This window comes from Brachyhypopomus gauderio, chromosome 7, assembly GCF_052324685.1.
Source record: "Brachyhypopomus gauderio isolate BG-103 chromosome 7, BGAUD_0.2, whole genome shotgun sequence".
Lineage (NCBI taxonomy): Eukaryota > Metazoa > Chordata > Actinopteri > Gymnotiformes > Hypopomidae > Brachyhypopomus > Brachyhypopomus gauderio.
In genome coordinates this window covers 20,519,470-20,535,047 of record NC_135217.1, presented here as the reverse complement: position 1 = coordinate 20,535,047, position 15,578 = coordinate 20,519,470, and the positions used below count along the sequence as shown (strand labels likewise).

Here is a 15,578-nt window from a genome sequence, read left to right as displayed (position 1 = left end):
GGTGTCTCTGTAGATGTGAGTGTCCCACAGCAGTGTAGACGTGGGTGTCTCTGTAGATGTGAGTGTCCCACAGCAGTGTAGACGTGGGTGTCTCTGTAGACGTGAGTGTCCCTCAGCAGTGTAGACGTGGGTGTCTCTGTAGACGTGAGTGTCCCTCAGCAGTGTAGTTGTGGGTGTCCCTGTAGACGTGAGTGTCCCACAGCAGTGTAGACATGGGTGTCCCTGTAGACGTGAGTGTCCCTCAGCAGTGTAGACGTGGGTGTCTCTGTAGACGTGAGTGTCCCACAGCAGTGTAGACGTGGGTGTCTCTGTAGACGTGAGTGTCCCTCAGCAGTGTAGACATGGGTGTCCCTGTAGACGTGAGTGTCCCTCAGCAGTGTAGACGTGGGTGTCTCTGTAGACGTGAGTGTCCCACAGCAGTGTAGACGTGGGTGTCTCTGTAGACGTGAGTGTCCCACAGCAGTGTAGACGTGGGTGTCTCTGTAGACGTGAGTGTCCCACAGCAGTGTAGACGTGGGTGTCTCTGTAGACGTGAGTGTCCCACAGCAGTGTAGACGTGGGTGTCTCTGTAGACGTGAGTGTCCCACAGCAGTGTAGTCGTGGGTGTCCCTGAGCAGTGGACCCCCTTTATTGTGGATCCCTCTCTTACTTTTTCTCTCAGCTGTAGTGTGGCGGTCCTCATTGCAACAGAGCCTTCTATTCACTCAGCTGTGGAGAAATCCAGACCCAGAATAGGGCTCATTCATATAGCCACACTCAGGCCTGCGTTCTGGGCCCACACTGCTCTCCTTCCACGCGCTGGCCCAGGTGCCAGATCCCGCCCAAGCTAGGCCCTTGACTTTTGCCTGCCTTGTAATCCCAGGTTGGCATTCACGGAAGAACTTGGACTAAACCAGCAGTAGTCTCCTGGATCCTGGAGACTAGATTAAGCCTGCTTCAGAACTCGTACTCTCAGGTACCTTCTTAATGTCTGGCTCTGTAGAATGACTGGATTTGGGCAGTAGGGGTTTTACTTAACACACTGCTGTGCGTCTCATCTCAAACTCACTGACCCGAACACACACAGAAGTCTCGGCCCTGCCTGCGTATAGAGGCTCAACCTTGTGACTGACGCCATTCTGCCCCTGCACAGAACATGCACCCAGTTCCCACAACCAAGGCCTCTATGGATTAGACACACAACAGCTGTATTGTGTGTGTGTGTGTGTGTGTGTGTGTGTGTGTGTGTGTGTGTGTGTGTGTGTGTGTGTGAGAGCGCGCGCGCATGCGTGTGTGTGTGTTCACTCTAGTATGCACACATGCTAAATTGGCAGACAGAGTGGAGAGAGTTCATACAGTACTCCATCAGTGCTTTTAAGGAGAACTGCAAAAAATTAATAAATAAATGAGTCTCAAAGTGCACCGTGAGAGGCTGAACACACCACTACTATTTCTTAATTGCAACCTGTATCGGGGATAAAAAAAATTATATACTGTTATTACGCTTTGCAACAAAAAACACAGTGGATATTTTATATTAAAAACCCAACATGGATGGTCCATTTTCTTTTTGTTCATTTGTACATTTATTATAATACAAATTTCATCTTGTATAATTCCCTGCAATCTATCTACTTACCCAACAGGCTATTAAGCAGATACCTAATCACATGTCCTGGTTTAACATGCAGAATCAGCCCACTGTGTCTGTCTTCAAGACCAAGGCTGCCACGTACTGAGCACTATTTTGCAAGGCTGTGTGTTCCTTTCAGGCTTCCCTGTTGACCAGGTGCATAGCCAAATATTTACAAGGCTGCACGGTTTGCGCTGTTGTTTGATAATGGTTGGAACTGGTGCTGTCTTGTTTCTATAGTATCATGAGTTCTGCATTTTAGATATTCCACCGTGCAGCAGCTTCATCAGAGGTTCATTCACAGAGACTCTGGCAGTGGCTGTGAGTCAGTGTGTGTCCCTAAAACATGGTCAGCTTTACCAGATGTTGAGAAGAAGCTGAGGGCTTCAGTAGTTTGATCTCCTTCTTCCTCTTCCTTGATCTCAGACTGTCAGACCTCATTTCTCCATTGCATGTACTGGTGGTCTCCTATGGGCTAATGAACACTACTCTAAACATTCATTAAAATCTCTCCACCTTGTGAAAGGAAACACATGAATTGAAAAGCCCTCTTTATACACTTTCTCTGTGTAATTAATATGTTATATGTGCGCGCGCACACACGTATGTAGCTCAGGTTGGTCTTTTAGGCATGTTTTGTCTTCCATGTAGTAGAAATGGTGTAGTTTTGTTTTTTGGAAGCACGATCTTCTGAGCCGTGTTGGCGTAGCCGTGCAGAGGTGCGTCCTGGGCAGATGTTCGCTTACGTTAGTTTTGTTCTGTTTCCTGCGCGATCGCTCCCACATCCCCAACCCACCCCCCCGCTTCGCACGGTGAGGGCAGCGTTTCTGTAAGCTCTGATGATGTGATGCACCTTAGAGTGTGCGCGCGCACACACAAATGAATGAAGTACATGTAATGGTGTGGGTGGGTGTGGGAGAAAGTACTTAGCCATGAGGTGTGTGTGTATGAGAGAGAGAGAGAGAGAATGTTTCGGAGCGTTGATCTAATGACTCATGAGTTGAGTACTGTGTGTGTGTGGTTGGGTGAGTAGGTGTAAGGAACATGGCAACCTCCACTACCACCACCTCCTCCTGCTCCACGTCACTGTCTGCCCCCTTCTGCCCCCAGGGGAACGAACAGCTAGCCCACAGCCTCTCACCCCGTCCACACCAGTCAAAGTGCCTCAAAATGTTCTACACAGCCATCTTTTGTGCTGTCAGCTGTTTCGACAAGCATACATGTGATTGCTTGTGTTTGTGGGACAGCATCTCACCTGAAGCACCATTTTCACCACACTGGGTCTGGAAACTGACTGTCCCCGACCGTGTGTGTGTGTGTGTGTGGTGCAGGCACAGGCTTTGCAGTCTGGGCCGCGTCTTCAGGGGGAGAGCACTCAGCCCAGGGAGAGAACCTTGAAACAAACAACCAAAACCCCCCTGAAAGCCCAAAGCTGACGAGCCGTCCCTGGGCTGCCTCAGCAGCTGTTGCTCTCTGAGCTGCCTTTGCTTTTGAATGGGACTGGTCCGAGGCAGAGGGCCTCCAACACAGGGCCTTATGACTCAAGCGGCAGTGAGTCACACGCTCTGACATTCGCCTTTTTCCTTTTTTCTTCTTCTTCCCCCTCTTGCCTTTTAATTTATTTATTTTCTCTCAGATCGTAGCGTAGGATCGAGCCGGCGGGGCTGCCGTCTGCCTGCCCACTCTTCCCATTTCGCTTTGCAAGAATGGCGTCAGGGAGGTTTCTGTTTACGAGAACGGCGTGGCGGGGACGTGGCGGGGGCGTGGCGGGGCATTGCGATGGCATGTTTGCAGATGCAAGATTAGCCTCCGCGTTTCATTTGGTGGATCAGCTGGCACGTCAGTCACTTTGAGAGCGAACCACAGACGCCGTTTCCAGGAAACGTGTGAATGGCGTCGGTTTGTGAAGGAAGTTTTCGGCACACGTGGGGCCACGAGATTTTAACGCGATTCGCCGGGCCGTGGATTTCGAGTGACTTGTGTCTTCTAGAATGCGCTGGTGGAGTCGTGTGACGCATTGTGGTTCTGGCACGGGCTGGGCCACAGACGACGCGGGCCGGAAACGCCTCGGAGGCGGCCGCCGGTGACGTGAGCCCTGGCTGTGTCAGCATGCAGCGTGCTCTCCCCCCACACCGGGTCACTGTTCTCCTCCCAGACGCCCGACGCGCAAGACGTCTTATGAACAGAAAAAAGAAGAAAACAAAGAGGAGAAGCTGTTAGTGTGCCGAGGGTGACACCGTGTCAGGAAACCGCTAGCAGCTGCTGGTGACGGCCTCTGTCTGCTCGCTGTGGAGTAGTGCATCCACACACGCCTGCACTGACAGCTTTTCTTATCCACTTATGTCTTTTCCCACATGTAATGGCCAAGCCCAGTACTGAACTGATACAGCCTTACACAAGCACCAGCTGTAACGCTGTCATAGTAACCGTCCTGTTACATGCACATGCTGTAGGGGGATGTTCTGTGCTCTTATGTCTCTAAACCTGGTGATTCCATATTTTGCCATGTTAATCTATTGATTTCTCTTGTTGTAAGTCAAGCATGCTTAACAAAGTTAACTTTTTTCCATGATTTAATATGAAAGATGTCTGCAGTCGAAACTCGATTTGTGCAGATCCAACATTCAAAGGTTTGTTTTTGACTAGAAAATGTAAAGAAACCAAAAAAAAAGTTTTGGATACAAATATAAAAATGTTTATCAACCATACACAAATTAATTCTAAAACGTTACACACTCACACAGTCAGGGGATGCTAGGGTCTTCGTGTTCTACATAGTCAGCAGATATTGAGTTTTCTCCTGCTTCCCTAACCCATACAAATATGGGAGCTGACAGTATATCTAGTGAACGCTCACATTTAACCAGACGTGTGTCTTCTCTATAGTATTCTGCATTTCAGTGATGCCTTTAACCAAAAGCTTGGCCCTCCTTTGCCCCCCCAGGAGCCGTTGGGGCCCAGTCCCTCTTCTCCTTGCCGCGGAGGCCCGGCTATGGCACCATGGGGAAGCCCATCAAGCTGCTGGCCAACTGCTTCCAGGTGGAGATCCCCAAGATGGACGTCTACCTCTATGAGGTTGACATAAAGCCTGAGAAGTGCCCACGCAGAGTCAACAGGTACGCCGCGTGGGAGAGGACGTGATGGTGCCGTCTGACGGAGGTCTCGCACCTCCCGGCCTTATGAACCGCCATTTTCTTACGAACTTGCGTTTTGTTCGGCTGCTGTTTGGACAGCCCTGGCTTTCTTAACCTGCCTGGGGACACATGCAGACTGTCTGTGGTGTGTGTCTGTAGGGAGGTGGTGGACTCCATGGTGCAGCACTTCAAGGTGACCATCTTTGGGGATCGCAGGCCAGTCTACGATGGGAAGAAAAGTCTCTACACGGCCAACCCGCTGCCCGTGGCTCCAGCGGGGGTAAGCCCGGGTCCGACGTGCACCCCGTTCTCCTTCTGCTGCCAGCTCACTCGGAAATGACGTTATTTATAAAGAATAGTCTTTATTCGTTGCTTAATAGTCTACCGGAGCTCTAGTGGTCTGTGAGTCATCACATCTTGCGTAAGCTTATTTGCTCTTTGTAGAACCTCTAGTGCTTTTACCATCAAATGACCCCACTCGAACATGTAGTGTCTCGGCCCGTTAAAAGTGTGCTGCGTTCTTCCACAGGTGGACCTGGACGTCACCCTGCCCGGAGAAGGGGGCAAAGACAGGCCTTTTAAGGTCTCCATCAAGTTTGTGTCCCTGGTCAGCTGGCACCTCCTGCACGAGGTCCTGACGGGCCGCAGCATGCCCGAGCCCCTGGAGCTGGACAAGCCCGTCAGCACCAACCCGGTGCACGCCGTGGACGTGGTGCTGAGACACCTGCCCTCCATGAAGTGAGTGGACGCTCTCCGTCCTCTGTGCCTGTCGCACGTGAGCGCACGTGCCACGTGATCCGGAATGTGGAGTGGCAGCCTGGCAAGCGCTACCTGATAGACCTGCTGTTTCATATTTGCATGAAGGTTATGCTCTGCTGCGTGCATGAGATGGCAAACATTCAGTTCGGGCATATTTGTGCCCCCCCCCCCTTTACAAAAAATCTCATTAGAGTTATTAGTCTTGACGTCTGCATCAGACGTGACTTTGTGATGTTTCGATTTGCTAAGCAAACATTTCGGTCTGAATGTAGATCTGATCTGTGCGTGAAAGCAGCTGGTCCTGTCTTATCTCCCGGCTGGCTTAATTTGGTAGAGAAAACATGGCTAGCTTGTAAGTGACATGCTGTTGGTTGCCGAACCGAACCTGGGTCTCTTGCATACCATTCAGCCGAAGGATCACTTCTAAAGCTTCAGTAGAATCTCCTGTGTAAAAGTTTTGTTGTTGTAAGGTTTGTTGTTACGTGAGGCCTTGTACATCTGTAACGTTCCCACACTCATTCAGAATTACAGTGCAGAGTACAAGCAGTTAACCTTGGAGCTCCGCATAGTGCTCTCCCACCAGCCGGGTCACAACCAGCTCGGAAACTTTCACAAAGTCCAGTTCAACAATTTCACCTGTTTCTGTGGAACTTTACTGATACTGCACGACAGGAAGAAATGAACAGATGTTGGTTAGCAGTGGTTAATATCAGAAATATTCAACCCCCTCGCCTCAGAAAAACATTATAGTGATTAGGGCTGCCACGATTAGTTGACTATTAAAATAGTCGATGACTAATTTAATAGTCGATGCATTGGTTTTTTTTTTTTTTTTTTTTTTTTTTTTGTTTTTTCTCTCCAAACTGTTGCTGCAGTTTCCACTGTTGTGTCTGCCTTTCTGTCCTTGACGCACATGAGCAGTAGTGGAAACGACATCCCAGGACGCTATACAGACAGGCTCTGGTATCATGGCTACCCGGCTACGGAACTCAAAAGTGTGGGATCACTTTAAGAAAATGAAAGAGAAACGCGTGCAATGCAATATCTGCAAGGCAGAACTTTCCTTCCACGGCAGCACAACCGCGATGCACGAGCACCTGAAAAGGTTGTGGCTGATTGTGACAGTGATGAAGAGGGACCGTCATCTCAGTAATCTAAACTGCTAGTTAGCTGTTAAAATCGGTGTAAACAGAGCGTTAACTTAGTACTTACTCATGTTGATAGTTGTAAAAGTTAGCATTAGCGATGGCGATTTGTTTCATTAGTCTTAGCATGCATTCATGTGTTTTCTGTCAAACACAAGTCAGTGAGACCAAAACTTTATTTTTTTGTTTCAGGTACCTACCTAATTTGATTTAAATGTAGCTAAGTTTGATGCCAGAGACAAATAAAAGAAAGAAAAACCTAAAAAAAAATTCTTTATTAATGTATTTATTTTTGTGTTGTTTAAGCCAGTGCCTTATCCTTATTTTAATAATTGTTTGTTGCAACCAACTGCATATTTCATTAAAGGTTTAATGAACTGTGATATAAATTGTTTATTTTTAGTTTGCATATAGCTGAAATCAAATGATGATTATATAATAGCAGCTGCATTCTAGTGCCATAAGCTGTGTGTGTTATATTCAATTAACATATGATCCTATTAGTCGACTAATCATAAAAATAATCGGTGATTAATCGACTATAAAAATAATCGTTTGTGGCAGCCCTAATAGTGATGGCAAAATAATGACAAATGACCTCAACAGTATTTGTTGGTACATGTCTGTTTTGACAACAGAAGTTGACTTAACCTTGAAGTTCAAATGAAAAATGTAACTTAACACATGTGCATTCTCATTCAACCTCCAGCTTTAATACTTTGTGGAGCATCCATTAGATTTTAGAACTTCCGACAAACGTTTTCACTAAGTATTGATGAGCTTTTTACACCTCTCAGTTGGAATCTTGGCCCATTCTTTTCGTGCTGAAGACTCTAGTTCAGGGATGCTTAATGCTGCAACTGCCTTCTTTAAATCTCACCACAGATTTACAAGATCAGGTTTAGATCTGGTGACTGAGAAGGCCGATCCAAGACATTCCAGGATCTTTTTCTCAACCAAGTTGACTTGGTGTGCTCGGGACCAATGATTGTGAAGGATTAATTTGTTAACTGAAGGTATCACATTCCTCTTTATAATGGTCTGCTATTTCTGGGAATCCATGATGCCAGGTACACAGTCAAGATTACCAGGTCCTGCCCCACATCATTGATGACCCACCTCCGTGTTTGACTGTGGGGATGGTCTTCTTCTGTTCCACATGTCCGACCACTGGACCGCTGGTCCATGTGTCCAGTCAGTTCCAGTTTGGTTTCATCAGTCCATAGAACTGTATCCCAAGACTCTGAAGCCTTCTCCAAATTCCTCCTGGCATATTCTAGTCAACTGTTTGATGTTCCTTGTGGTCCAGAGTGGGGAGCATGTGTGGCCATGAGGTCCAGTTGCCGCTGAAGCACTTGTTCCAGCCTTCATCACGTCATCCTGTAGGTGTCTTGCACTCACACAGGGGTTCTTCTTAGTTTTTCATGACCAAGTTGAGATGCTAGGTTTTGGACATGTTCTTCTACCCAAGAACCTTTAGGTGTGATGAAATAAGCTTTTGTGAAAGTTCCTTTGTCTTTCCAATGATTGCAACTCACCTTGAGTGCCTTCATGGTGAGGTTTATATATGCATGACAGCTAAAGTAAATGAAGGATCATTATGGAGATTCCAAAGCCTTCATTTTCTTTCAACTCCACTTTAGTCCATAAAAGCTGTCAGAAAGCTTTAAAAGCAACAATATTATATAAGGGTGAATAACTGTGACATGGCTATCTTTAACAAAACATGCTGTTACACACATTCTACTACATGTATTTTTTGTTCTGATTTTATGCATCACTCAACTCATAAAGAAGTCATCCAAAGCAGAATCTTAAATTTGACTAAACTTTAATTGATAAATTCTTAAAATCTTTGGAGGCTTGAAGGCGTACATCAGCAGCTGATGAGCTGGCCGAGTTCACATCACTTCAGCGAGGAACATGCAAAGGGTCTTTTAAAAGACAGCAAGTAGTGTTTCCATAGTTGTGCCATGTCTTCCCTGTGGGGCGTTCCTGTAGTTATGAGGGGAGCTGCGTCTCCTCGAGCCCAGTTCTCAGACAGACACGCATTTTCCAAAATCGGGTTTTTTATATGGACAAGAAAAGAGAAATATTGCAAAGGCGAAGCCACAAATTGCAATTGCAAACACAACTGACCAATTGTCTATTTATTATCTTGCAGCAGTTCTTTTGCAATGCAAAATTTTTCTTTGTGCTTCTGATGATGCCTCACGAATGTAATTTTCCGCCTCCACTGGCCACGCCCCTTCTCTTTCCCCGCCCACCCATGTCAAAAAGGGGTCAAAGCAGCATTGCAAATGACAGAAGAGGGAGACACGGGGAGGGAGGGGGGGGGGGGTGCTGGAACCAAAAAAAAAACTCAAAAGAAATAAATTGCAAAAGAGTTGCTGCAAAGAATTTTTGCAAGTTCAGTTTCTCAGTTTTATTGGCAAATGCATTTGTTTATTTATTTCTTGCAACAGCCAGTCATCTTTTTTTTTGCTATATTTCTTTCTTTTTTTCCCCCTTATCCGTATTAAAGACATTACCACTCTATAATGATCCGCTCGACATGTTGGAGCTGGGAAAGTGCAGAGAGCAGGAGAGACAGGACGGTGTGCAGTAAACAGCCCACCTGTGGAGTCCTGGGCAAAATCTTGGCAGTCTCGAATGGCTGCACTGGAAAGTAGCGTGTAGTTTACACAACCGCTGCAGTCAGGATTCCCAACAAATGATCATCATTCTTCAGTAGCCTGGGCTCCATCAAACCGCAAATCCAACATGTATTACATTGCATTTATTTCTATACGTTACATGTACACATTATGGGGTGTTTACTTATGGCCATGTTTAAGCAGTGAAAACCTTCCAGTAGTAGGTTGCCTACATGACGGGACCCTGTACCCAAACCAGAGGGGGGAGAGGGGAGCTGAATCTAAACGGACGGACCCCCCCCCCCACACAGAGATGAGGTGGAGGTTCAGCCCCCACCACAGAGATGGGGTGGAGGTTCAGCCCCCCCACAGAGATGAGGTGGAGGTTCAGCCCCCACCACAGAGATGAGGTGGAGGTTCAGTCCCCCCACAGAGATGGGGTGGAGGTTCAGTCCCCACCACAGAGATGAGGTGGAGGTTCAGTCCCCCCGCAGAGATGGGGTGGAGGTTCAGCCCCCACCACAGAGATGAGGTGGAGGTTCAGTCCCCCCACAGAGATGGGGTGGAGGTTCAGCCCCCCCACAGAGATGAGGTGGAGGTTCAGTCCCCACCATAGAGATGGGGTGGAGGTTCAGCCCCCACCACAGAGATGGGGTGGAGGTTCAGCCCCCCCACAGAGATGAGGTGGAGGTTCAGCCCCCACCACAGAGATGAGGTGGAGGTTCAGTCCCCCCACAGAGATGGGGTGGAGGTTCAGTCCCCACCACAGAGATGAGGTGGAGGTTCAGTCCCCCCGCAGAGATGGGGTGGAGGTTCAGCCCCCACCACAGAGATGAGGTGGAGGTTCAGTCCCCCCACAGAGATGGGGTGGAGGTTCAGTCCCCCCACAGAGATGGGGTGGAGGTTCAGTCCCCCCACAGAGATGGGGTGGAGGTTCAGTCCCCACCACAGAGATGAGGTGGAGGTTCAGTCCCCACCACAGAGATGAGGTGGAGGTTCAGTCCCCCCACAGAGATGAGGTGGAGGTTCAGCCCCCCCACAGAGATGGGGTGGAGGTTCAGCCCCCCCACAGAGATGAGGTGGAGGTTCAGTCCCCACCACAGAGATGGGGTGGAGGTTCAGCCCCCCCACAGAGATGAGGTGGAGGTTCAGCCCCCCCCACAGAGATGAGGTGGAGGTTCAGCCCCCACCACAGAGATGGGGTGGAGGTTCAGCCCCCACCACAGAGATGGGGTGGAGGTTCAGCCCCCACCACAGAGATGGGGTGGAGGTTCAGTCCCCCCACAGAGATGAGGTGGAGGTTGTTGTGCTCGGCGTTTTAGCTTTCGTTCTTCGTCCCAGTGGGCTCAGTAATGGTCTGAGTCTAGTGTGAAGACTTCTTCCCTGGTCCTTTATGCACTAACCCAGGAGTGGCCAACCTGCGGCTCTTTGCCTGGTTTCATGCGGCTCCCCAGCCGGTCTGCACGCTCACCTGCACTAACGGTCTGTGCCATGGCCTGGTTACCTCATCAACTCTGAGGGCGACACACTGCTACATCTTCGTGGTGCGCGGTTTGTTTACAAGCCTAGCGAGCCGCTAATACTTTTAAAACGGGCGTAGTGGAAAACACGCATTTGACTGTCTTCACACGAGTTACAAATTTGCCAACTACTGGCGATCGATCGATCGCGATATAATACTTATTTTTGTCCATTACACCCCCCCAACAATGTACGCTCGCCATCCCCACCCCCCTCAACAATCTACACTGTCCTCTTCCGGTCAACAATCTACACTCACCACCTCCTGTCAACAATTTACATGCCCATGTATGATGTGGCTCTTTGCCGTAACACAGTATAAAAAAGTGGCTCTTGGTCTCTGACGGGTTGGCCACCCCTGCACTAACCTGTAGAGCTCCGGGAGACGGTGGCGCTGGAGTGTGAGCTGCTGGCCCAGGTGCAGCCAGTCATGGATCAGGGGTCTGTGTGACCTCTGCTCAAAGCAGCAGCGTCTCGGATGATCAGAACCTCCAAAACAGCAGAATTATTCTGCATATTTAAGTTAAGGCCCGTACAAGTGACTGACATGAAGAGGTGGACGTGGAAGGAGGCGGGTGTCCGTTTTGATGGAGTCACGGGTGCAAGAATCGACCCAAGACGTGTACGTTCGCATTCCAGGAGTACGCGTAGCCACGTACGTTTACTCTACCGATCTGATTCAGCCTTTTGCTCCGCCCCCTCTCTGCCTGTTGTTTCCAGGTACACGCCGGTGGGTCGGTCGTTCTTCTCGGCGCCGGAGGGCTACGACCATCCTCTGGGCGGGGGGAGGGAGGTGTGGTTCGGCTTCCACCAGTCCGTGCGGCCCGCCATGTGGAAGATGATGCTCAACATTGACGGTAAGAGGCAGGAAGTGTGTGGGAACTGCTTGGAGTGTTGCTATGGAGACAAGGGGCAGCCTCTTTCTGACTGAATGTCTGATGGGTTGATGACGACGTACATCTGATTGTGGGTGTTGGGGGCAGCTCTCTCCCCCACCCCCCCCTCTGTCCCTCTTTCTCCCTTTCTTCCTGCTCTCTGTCTTTGAGTGATCCTCTCTCCCACACACACACACCCACTCTTCAGTGAAAGACGTTGTTTTTCAGTGGGCTGAACTCTGTTTTCAATCCACCCACTGTCCCCCTGCCCTTATGAAAGCAGTTCTCTATCATCACCCTCCTATTTCTCATAATGGAGTCAGTAGATGCAGAAAGGGCGTTTAAGAGCAGATGACTGAGGCTTGGCTTCCAGTCTTAACGACTCCTTGGTGCAAGTTTAGTACCAATTAGTGATGATGATGAACCTGATTTATTGACCTTACTACCTGATTTATTGACCTTACTACCTGATTTATTGATCTTGCTACCATCTGATTTCTCACTCCTGGCTGTGCTGGAAATGGGTCATGGCTTGTTAAATGCCCAGAGCCGTTAGTTGTCGTTACACACATACACAATAGGACTATGTGGAGTTAAGAGGTTTCCTTACTCCAACCCAGTGGTTCTCCGGTTCCCCGGTGGTCCCCCCCCCAAATTCTTGCTCATCAGGTAAGAAGCAAGGTTGCGCTGTCCTGAGTGTCACGGTTGCCCTGATTGGTTGTCCTGTCTCAAGTGAAGAAACCACAGAGGTTCCTCAGAGAACTGAACACCCATAACCTCAGCGTTCAGCTCATCTGCTCCTTACCAGGCTGTGTCTGAACTGCAGGTTTGGGGACTGAGCCGGAAACCTGCAATGTTGAGGCTCTTCAGGAGTGGCATCAGAGAATCCTGCCACGGAGTGTGTGTGTGAGTGTGTGTGTGTGTGTGTGTGTTTACGAAAGCGTGGAACACATCGGGGCTCATCTGTGTGCCAGCCACACCCTGTAAATCGACACCAAGGACTCAGAGTTCCCCACAACAGTTTTTTTCCTCACCATAAATGGATTGAGAGAAATACATGTTTTTTATTTTATTTTAGCTTCTTAGCTTGGGTAACTATAAGGTCATGTCAGGCCATTCTGGGCTCTTCAGGCCTCTGGAGACTAGTTATGGTTTCTGTTTCTGCAATGAGTTGTGCTGTAAATCCAGGAAGTGTTTGTGGCAGTGAGGGGATCTTTCATAATTATGTGATGGTTGCTAAACAGCTTGGGCTGCTGCGTGCATCTCGGTAATTTGGACTTTAGATTGTATTTTAGTGTTTGTCAAAACATGATTTTATTTTAGATCTCACTTAATCACAGTAATTATAATGTTATTCTATAGTTATAATGCATAACCAAAAATGTGCGTATGTACTTATGTTGTACTTATGTCATAAGTACTTATGACTTAGTCTCATTTACACCATGCTAACTACAGACTACTCTATGCTCGAAGGGTTTCGCACATGCCCGGTTCTCTCCCGTGCCTGGGCAGTCTTCTTCCCTGGATAATACGGCCAGGTGTTTCTGCAGTAGCTGATTCTGCTCGAGTCCAACTTTGCGTGGGGAGTTGTGTTCATTCGAGGTGTTCCTGTTTCCCTGTCCCGCAACCTAGTGTCGGCCACGGCCTTCTACAAAGCACAGCCGGTGATCCAGTTCATGTGTGAAGTTCTGGACATCCACAACATTGACGAACAACCTCGCCCCCTCACAGATTCTCACCGAGTCAAATTCACCAAAGAAATCAAAGGTGAGCTGTTTTGAGTGGCTGTTGATGTCGTGTGTTTTTGTTTATCTCTGTTTGTTTTTAAGAGCTCAGATTGCTTGACCCATGTTTCCTCCCAAATTATGTGTCATTTCCTTCTTCAAAGCTGACACATGACTGGTCCCGTTTTGACTGGACCGGTGACTCATAGTGGAATAAAACCATGTGGAACTATGTGTAATCTGGTGTAATGAGTGCAGATCCTGGTCCTTACAGCCGGGGAAGAAAGCAATATCTGATGAATCACTTTTATTTTGGGGAAAGGTCTCACTTTTTAATAATTTGAGGGCAGCAATATATAGTTTATAAGGTGACTGTTGTAGCGCAGTGGATGGAGAACTTGGTAATGACTCAATAAGTATGTTATGGAGCCCAGTTCATGGTCTCACGTGTCTCCAATAAAAGTAAATCAGGAGGGGAAGTTATGACAGAGTTTGCTGCATTAAAGATGGTCCATTCCACCTGTAGTTCATCGTCATAAGCTGTTTTAATTCCATTCTCTTGACTACCTGTGTGTGTGTGTGTGTAGGTCTTAAGGTGGAGGTGACGCACTGCGGAACTATGCGGAGGAAGTACAGGGTGTGTAACGTGACCCGCCGGCCCGCCAGCCACCAAACGTGAGTCACTGTGGGATTCAGGGGCGGAGCCTGCGTAGAGGGGAGGGGCTGAAGTTCGGCCTCTGAGGCATGCCACGCTGCAGAACTCTGGGCCAGCCCTTAGCCAGTTGATCAGGGCCTTCAGTAGCATCTGACTGTTACGACTGGGTGTGTCTGAAGCTCATCAAGGCCCAGGTTTAATTAGGAGTCTCTGGCTCACGTTACAGTAGATGAATGTGTCACTCCAACGTGTCATGAAGGACGCAGAACGAGTGAGCATGATGGCACTTGCAGAAGGCTAAGCTCCCGAGTGTGCTGGGTTTGGCCGCTGCCGTTTATTTTGTGTTGAGACTAAAAGCCACAATACCACAGCTTTTATTAGAAATGTCTAGTCTTGAAATGTCTTAATTTTTAAGGAATGAAAATCACTTTTGTTAATAAATCCTGGAAGCTAGTAGAGAACAGTTATGCAAATGATAATAGCAAATTGTTCATTTGTTCTGGATCTGACCAGCCTTTGTCCATTCTTAGCTTTTTGTATTTGAAATACTTATTCTAGCATCTTTACATCTTTTGCCTGAGGGAGGACGTTATCCTTTGCTCCCTGGCGCCCCCTGCTGTATGTGTCTCAGTGGTGTAAGTTTGCGCTCTGGCTGCCTGCAGGTTCCCCCTGCAGCTGGAGAACGGGCAGACAGTCGAACGCACAGTGGCTCAGTATTTCAGAGAAAAGTACAACCTGCAGCTGAAGTACCCTCACCTGCCCTGCCTGCAGGTGGGCCAGGAGCAGAAACACACCTACCTGCCCCTCGAGGTGAGACCACGCCGTCCTTAAAGGAGTGCTTTGAAAAAACTTTTTTTGGTATTAACTAGGGGTGTCACGATTCTCTAAATCCTCCATTCGATTGTATTTCCGATTTTAGGGTCACGATTAGATTCGATTCTCGATTTACAGCAGCGAGGCCTATGCCAGTTTTAGATTAGTCTATGGTCAGTCATTGATTTGATTAATCAAATTTACAATATCTTATTTCAAAAGGTGGGTTTGATATAAGTGATGCAAAGTGATACAAGTGATCTGTAATACACCACATTGGGCACTAATGGTCAAATTTAAATAATTAAATTAAGATAAATAACAATCTTGTTCTCAGTGGAAAACAACAAAAACAACAAATACTAATAACAAAAATGAGGTCACAGAGGGTACCTGCTATCTAGTGGCTTTTTTTGGTAGCAGCAGTGTGCACTATTAAAACAGCAATGTGCAACATAAAATAAATAATAAAAAAATACAAGAACAGTACAAAATAGAACAAATAAAGCCATAACAAACTAAACTCTATCCTACAAAATTTCTTAAACAAAAAAAGGACAACATTTTAGTTGTAAGATGCGACCTTAATTTGCGTAGTGTGGGTGATTGCGTAGCTTGGAGGGATGGATCGTCGATCCTCTTTTTGACTTCAAGGCTCGAGATCGTGACATAATTTCGATCGATTTATCGAAAATCGTGAC

General features: G+C 47.8%; 1 protein-coding gene across 2 annotated transcripts in view; it reads left to right on the top strand.

Moving 5' to 3' along the window:
- The window catches only part of ago3a (argonaute RISC catalytic component 3a), a 30,906-nt gene that overhangs the window by 5,679 nt on the left and 9,649 nt on the right, over positions 1 to 15,578 (top strand). For both annotated transcript variants that reach the window (XM_077012452.1, XM_077012451.1), the window contains exons 2-8: positions 4,557 to 4,728; positions 4,906 to 5,026; positions 5,276 to 5,484; positions 11,528 to 11,664; positions 13,318 to 13,452; positions 13,997 to 14,084; positions 14,727 to 14,874. In XM_077012452.1, coding sequence (XP_076868567.1) covers positions 4,557 to 4,728; positions 4,906 to 5,026; positions 5,276 to 5,484; positions 11,528 to 11,664; positions 13,318 to 13,452; positions 13,997 to 14,084; positions 14,727 to 14,874 — 1,010 coding nt within the window. The remainder of the gene's footprint in view (positions 1 to 4,556; positions 4,729 to 4,905; positions 5,027 to 5,275; positions 5,485 to 11,527; positions 11,665 to 13,317; positions 13,453 to 13,996; positions 14,085 to 14,726; positions 14,875 to 15,578) is intronic.